The sequence below is a fragment of the Rhagoletis zephyria genome, unplaced genomic scaffold (assembly GCF_001687245.7).
Source record: "Rhagoletis zephyria isolate East Lansing unplaced genomic scaffold, Rhagoletis_zephyria_1.1 Rzeph_scaffold_09323, whole genome shotgun sequence".
Taxonomy (NCBI): domain Eukaryota; kingdom Metazoa; phylum Arthropoda; class Insecta; order Diptera; family Tephritidae; genus Rhagoletis; species Rhagoletis zephyria.
Window position 1 is genome coordinate 3,941 of NW_016166401.1, and position 7,304 is coordinate 11,244.

At 43.8% G+C, this 7,304-nt stretch overlaps 2 protein-coding genes across 2 annotated transcripts; both read right to left on the reverse strand.

Annotated features, from left to right (window-relative positions):
* Window positions 1-830: 830 nt before the first annotated feature.
* Window positions 831-2,915, reverse strand: LOC108375701 (uncharacterized). The gene has a single exon (XM_017631845.1). The coding sequence runs from the start codon at window positions 2,913-2,915 to the stop codon at window positions 831-833; it is 2,085 nt and encodes a 694-aa protein (XP_017487334.1).
* Window positions 2,916-3,600: 685 nt separating this feature from the next.
* LOC108375702 (uncharacterized) lies at window positions 3,601-5,370 on the reverse strand. Its single transcript, XM_017631846.1, has one exon. It carries the CDS (start codon window positions 5,368-5,370, stop codon window positions 3,601-3,603), a length of 1,770 nt encoding a protein of 589 aa, XP_017487335.1.
* Between the last annotated feature and the right edge of the window lie 1,934 nt (window positions 5,371-7,304).

The following is a 7,304-nucleotide window of genomic DNA, read 5'->3' on the forward strand; positions in this document are numbered from 1 at the left end:
ACATTCGTTTTTGCTCCCTCCTGCTGTGCTGGTAAAATTTAAATGAACAATACAAAATTTAGGGATGACAAACATTTCGATTATTCCAGCAGGAGCAGAGTTGCCAGAAGGGCCAATATATAATTCGACAACGCTAACAGTGGGTTTACACCAAATAGCAACATAACTAACGACACTAACAACAAGTTTACACCAAATTCAAAAATACTTAGTTCGCCAACATCCCGGCCTCCGTGAATCTAAACAGATTCACCAACATCTAATTTCGCAAGTAGACAAGCAGGACGTCTGAACACCCCTGTTTGGGTTTGTACTTCGGCACATCGGACCTGTGAGTCTTTGCCAGGAAACGCTCGAGTCACTTTACCCATCGGCCATCGGGAACGATGAATGTTGCTATCGAAGACCAAGACGACGTCTCCAACTCGTAGCGGTTGCACAGGCTGAAACCATTTTGTCCGGCGACAGAGATCTGGGAGGTATTCTGAAAGCCATTTTTTCCAAAAACGATGCTGTGCTTGTTGTACCTTCCTCCACTGCTTTCTGGACGGGCGGTATTCCTCTTCACGAGGATGAGGTGTTTGTTCCGAGTTAGCTGTACCTAGAAGGAAGTGGTTAGGGGTTAAAGGTTCGTCGGTGGGTGTGTCTATTGCTATGTGTGTTAGCGGCCGCGAGTTGACTAGATTTTCTGCTTCGCACATTAAACTATAAAGGCAGTGCTCCTGGAGGTTTTCGTTATAAAGCGCATGTCCCATAGCACGTTTTACGCTGCGCACTAGGCGCTCCCAGCATCCTCCAGCATGAGGATTTAGTGGGCAATTGAACACCCATTATATGCGGTCATTTGCAAGTATGTCAGCGATTTTTCCGGAGTTGAATTCGGTTAGTTGTTTTCGCAGTTCGTTATCGGCACCAATAAAATTTTTAGCGTTATCTGAACGTATGCGTAATGGAGTACCTCGTCTGCTCATGAAATTTCGGATGCATAACAAACACGTACCAGTGCTGAGATCTCTAGCGATTTCCATGTGTACAGCACGAATTGTTAAACACGTAAAGAGCGCAATCCAACGTTTCTCCTGGCGCCGTCCTATACTGACGAGAAACGGTCCCATATAGTCCAGGCCTTCGTAAGAGAACGGCCTCACAAACGGTGTCAGCCTATCTTTCGGCAGTGGACCCATACTCGGAGTTTCAGGTTGAGCTCTTTTAATTTTGCAAAATTGGCATTCTCTTGCAGCGCGACGCACTGATACCCGTGCATGAGGTATCCAAAATTTCCGACGAATTTCTGCTATAGTTGTGCCTTCGTTTTGATGTTTCAACTTTCGATGATAATAGCTGACGACTAAATCAGTCACGTGATGCGCTTGAGGTAGGATGATGGGCCTGCGAGTATTTATTGGGACTGCATCCGCATTGTCGATTCGCCCCTTCATACGGATAATACCCGCATCATCCATGTATGGTGAAAGCATCAACAGCTTGCTACTGGATTTTAGTTGGCTTTTCCGGCTTAAGTCGTTATACTCCTCGGGGTAGGCTGCCTTCTGCACGCCTCGACAGATCGATAGCTCCGCGATCTCCAGCTCGTAAACAGTTAGCGGACCACCTCTTTTATCCCGTTGGCTGTTTTGACAATTATCGCAGAAACGTAACATCCACGCAACCACTCTCGTTAGGCGAATGAAACACGAGAACCTTTCGAAGAAGTCGTTTTCCACACACGTATATGAGACGAATTTCGCACGAAGCTCCTCTCGAGCTTCTGCATAGGTTTCCGCCGTTGGCCAATGCGTCTCGTCCTTGAGCAGGAAGTCAGGTCCACTCGCCCAGAAGGATTGTCGTTTCTCATCTCGAACACGCGTACCAAAGTCGGCTGGATTACATGCGCTAGGTAACCATCTCCATTCACACTCTTCGCTGTTCTCTAAAATTTCATTTACACGATGCGCTACGTACGGTTTGTAGCGGCGGTGGTCGGATTTTATCCAAGCTAAAGTTGTCTTCGAATCGCTCCACATGACAGTCTTGATAGGCACCATATCATGGTTTTGCAGTATCGCAGCGCGAAGACGGACCGCAAGGACCGCCGACTGTAGCTCCAACCGTGGAACTGTAGTGAGTTTTAAGGGAGCGCATTTCGCTTTCCCCATTACAAAGGCCAGTTTGGTCGCTCCTGCTAATCCGTCGATTCGCCAGTATGCTACTGCTGCATACGCCGCATCGCTTGCATCTGCGAACACGTTGTGCTCCACTGGAACTCGTAGGAAATTCTCGTCGTAACATCGTGGAATGCTTAAATTTTGAATTTGCTCCAACATTTTAACCCACTTTAGCCACATTTCGTACGCATCTTTCGGTATACTTTCGTCCCATTCCGTCTTCCGTCTCCACACAGCTTGTAGTACCAGTTTAGCTGCTAATGTAAACTCCGGTGCTAGGCCGAAAGGGTCAAACACCGACATTGCTATACCCAATGCTTCACGTTTCGTGGGTCTTCTTTCGCCATTGACTACAGCTTTATCGACCTTACTAAGAATAAGCGCAAATTTTAGAATATCTTCCGCAGTATCCCAATACATACCCAGGACTTTCTGGAAACCCTCCTTATCGAGGCTGAAGTCTGCTGCTGTAGCTGCATCACCGTTTAACTGCTCAGTGACACTCTTGGCATTCGATACGAACCGCTTTAAATCGAAACCGCCTTGTTTATGAATCCAACGCACTTCATTTGTTGTTTGTACGGCTTCTTCCGGTGTGCTAAAGCAGTGTTCGAAGTCGTCGACATAGTGGTTATCAATAATTGCTTTTACGGCGTTGGGAAAGGCTGCTTGAAACTCTTCCGCGTTCTTGTTTTTTACAAACTGAGCTGAACATGGCGAGCAAGTCGCTCCAAACGTCATGACTGACATTACGTATTCGCTGATGACCTCGTTAGTATTCCTTCTCCATAAGAAGCGTTGTGAGTTTTGGTCTTCCCGCCGTATTTCCACTTAATGGAACATTTCCACTATGTCTCCGCACACACCTATCGCCTTTTGTCTGAACTTCATAAAAATCGTGGTTAACGACTGGCACAAGTCTGGCCCGCTGAGCAGGACTGAATTCAGAGAAACTCCTTCTACTTGGGCAGCGGCATCAAATACTATCCGTAGCTTTTTTGGTTTGTTCATATTGCGAACTCCGAAGTGAGGTAAATACTACGCTCGACTTCCCGTTTGTTGAACCTCTTCTTCGCTCAAGCGCCGCGCATAGCCTTTCTTCTGATATTCTTCCATGATATGCGTATACTGCTTCCGGAAATCTTCATCACGACCGAATTTTTTCTCTAACGCGAACAGCCTTTTCTTTGCCATCTTCTTACTGTCAGGTAAGAAGACATGATCGCTCTTCCACAAGAGCCCTGTTTCAAAACGTCTCTCCTTTCTCGCTGTTGTTTGCTCGAGAAGATCTTTTGCCCTCGTTATAGCGGCGCTGTCTACGTGCCTTGCTTCGGAGTTAACGCTCAGGGCATCATCTACGATGTGATTTCTTACCAAATTTTCTAAAGTATCTTCGCTTCCCACTTGCGCAAAAAACGAATGGTGCTGCTCATATTCATTGCCGTACACTAGCCAGCCAAAGCTTCGTTAAGACCACTGCTGGACCTTGTTGTCCATCTGCTACCGTTCTCTTCGCTACTCCCAAGTGTGCATTATCAAGTCCGATTAACAGTTGAGGACACGCCGAATTAAAACTTGCAATTGGTAGATGCTTCGTATATCTATATTTACATTGCAGCTCAGAAATATCCATGGTTTGCTTGGGGAGTTGTAAATCGTCGACGACCTTGACATTCTTCATGCTGAATTTTTTGCTTCCGGGCAAAGGGTTAGAAATTTGTATGTCAACCCCAAACGCCAACTTGGTTACCGTGTTGTTTCCAAGCCACTGCAGCATCAACTTCTCTTTCGCACCTTTTAGTCCGAGCCTGTCAGCTAAACTCCTGTTCATCAGCGATATTGATGAACCCTCGTCCAAGAAGGCATAGCATCGTATCTCCTTTTCATTGGCATACAGCGTCACTGACAAGATCTTGAATAGCACCTTCGAACTCCCTGGTTGCCTCGTAGTGTTGGTAAGAATCAGCTGCTGTTGTGAGCGTTGAGTCTCGTACTGTACCTCGCACGTACCCGTATTTGTAGCTTCGTCGGCATGTAATATCTCATGAACCATCCTTGAGCAATAACGCCCCGAGCATTTATGCTTGTACGTACACCTGTTGCTTCTGTGATCACTCTTCAGGCAATTAAAACATAGTTTTCCTTCGCGCACAAGTCTCCACCATGATGTGTGATTCATTTCGAGAAAACGCTTGCACTTCGATAAATGGTGTGCCTCCGAACACAGCTTACATGGAGTCCGCCTGGCGCTCTGGACGTGATCCGTATGAAAAAACCTTCCTCGAGCTTCGCCTCTTCCTTCTGATGAACGCGCTTGTGAGCTTGAAGTAATGCCGGCCGCGTTTACCACACGCGATAGCTCTTGCATCCAGTTGCTGAAGTGACTCACCGTAGGTCTCGGTACAATATTCGCTGCATAACGTGCCCAGTCTAAACGCCGCTGTATGGGAAGCTTGAGAAGTAGTTCTTCCATAAGAGTAGGATTACTCAGGTGGTACTCACACCCTGCAGATTCTAGAAAGGTCGCCAAATTTTGAACCTTCGTAGCGAAAGGTACCAATAACTCTAAACGATTTTCTGAGATTTGTGAAAAGTTACGTATTCGTGCAATTTGACTTTTTACTAACAATTCCGGCCTTCCGAAACGCTCGTGCAATGCTTCCATAACGCGGGGTACATTGCTGCTATGGATTAGTAAACATTCGACTACCTCACGCGCCCTGCCCCTAATTGCCTTTTGAAGCCGTAGCATATTTTGCCGTTCGTTGTAGCCATATTCTTCGGTGGTCATACAAAAGGATTCGCGAAACATTGGCCACGCTTCGGGTTTTCCATCGAATTCTGGAAGATCGTGTAACTTTTTACTAGCATTCGATCTGGTGGTGGCCAATGTTCGGTTTAGGTCTGCTAAAGTTTCTACAATTGAAGCGCCACTTGCCTCAGGACCACTTACTAAAGAGGGTGCGATGCTGGGAGCCATTTGCTCATTAGAGGTTGGAGGAGCATTATCACCTAAATTACTTAGTTTCGCTATGGCATTTGTAAGCTCTTGCAACTGCTTCGCCATAGCAATCATTTGTGTTTCAAGTGGCAATGGTTGTTGCGAATTCATAGCTGCACCCTGTTCACGCATAGTCGTATTCAATTCGTCGTTGCTGTTGTTGTCCTCGTCTTGCATACTGGATGCTGAACGAGTTAAAACCATGTTCTTTAAAATGGCCGCAAACCGCTATTTTCTATTAGACACGCGCTTCTACCGTTATGAAGCCTACTCAGCTAATTGCGCTTTATGTTGACTAAATATAACACACACACTACACACCACCGAACTTACCCCAATCACCCTCGTTCACTTCACCTTCGCGGCCTCACTATCAAGGAATCGTCGAGACAGCTTCACAAAATCGCCAGTTCAATGCTCGGGAGCGCCCGCCAAACGACCTTTAATCAAATTTGTTGACCGGGCCTCTGTTAACCGGTTTTAGTTATTGTAGTCCGGATCTCTGTTAACCAGCTTTCGTTGGTGATGTTTAAGCCTCGGGGTTGGGTGCAAATACGTTTAAATAGCAAAGGAATGAAACAAAAAGATGTTCCGGCACCGAGGGACGCAAAGGAATAAAAACGAGCAATATCCGCTTTATACGAGCGGTGAANTATTTGCTAAACACTTTGTACTGAATACTTTGATATCGATTTATTTATTGTTTTCTAAAACTATGTGTTCCGGCACCGAGGGACGCAAAGGAATAAAAACGAGCAATATTCGCTTTATACGAGCGGTGACAAGCACATAATGGCTTCACGCAGGTTTTTATTTCCTAATAAAATAGGTACAATGTAAATCTGAAGTAAAATTAGAAAGGTATATAAACTTACATTCGTTTTTGCTCCCTCCTGCTGTGCTGGTAAAATTTAAATGAACACTACAAAATTTAGGGATGACAAACATTCCGATTATTCCAGCAGGAGCAGAGTTGCCAGAGGGGCCAATATATAATTCGACAACACTAACAGTGGGTTTACACCAAATAGCAACATAACTCACGACACTAACAACAAGTTTACACCAAATTCAAAAATACATAGTTCGCCAACAATAGCTATTTCGGAAATCACCACATTTCCTCATCAGACTTCTTTCAGTAGGATTCGAACCGACGATCCCACTGACTCAGCCAGTTGCCTATGCACCGTGCTAAGTACGCCTTGTAAATTATCGTTTGCTTTTTTCTATATGGGAAGTGGGCGCGGTGACAGTCCGACTTCGCCCATTTTCAATACCAACCTACCTTGGAAGGACAGCCAGATATGGCTTAATCGACTTCTCTATTCATTCTGAGCATTTATGTATATCTATCACGATCCATTTGGGCTGTTACAAACAACCGTTTTGTGGCTGTGAAAAAGAAAAGTTGGGCGTTTTTCTCAAAACCATCATCTTGTGATAAAAAATATCATTGGCGCGTATTCATAGTCCAGCAACTAAGTCGAAACTAACAAAGTTGCAACTTAAATTTAAGTACCAACTTAAAATTTACTTCTATTCATAGTCGCATTTCAGACTTCTACTAAGTAGTTTCGACTTAGTTTACGATATAGCAAAACGAGTGTGAAAATATATCGATTATTCTTTACGATATTTTGGAAAAATTACATTTTTATTAAATAATGTCAAGTTTGATCATCCGTTTATGTTCTTTTTATTTTCATTGCATGATTATGCAAAAGAATAAGGTATCATTTTCTTGTTAATTGTGTGAAACAGCCAGAACAACCGCAGTGATGTGAATTCGAAAGCATGATGTGAAACATACAAATAGTAGATATCTAAATGTTATGCACAAATTTACTTTAAAAGAACTAGCGTGAAACTGACTTATTATTTGAGAATTTATCTAAATTATTCCAATTATAAAATTGTGATGTAGCTTTATTCGAATTGTAATACGCATTTAATTTCATCTTCCGATTAAAATGGATCGATCTTTGTAAATTTTAATGGGAGATTATTCAATATTATCAAAATCACCCTCTACCAACTTAATTTTTACATATTTCGTCTGTTTTCCATTAATTTGATAAAATACTTCTTCCTAGTTACGACTTAGTTGCAGCTGCAGACGAAACTAAATTTTAAGT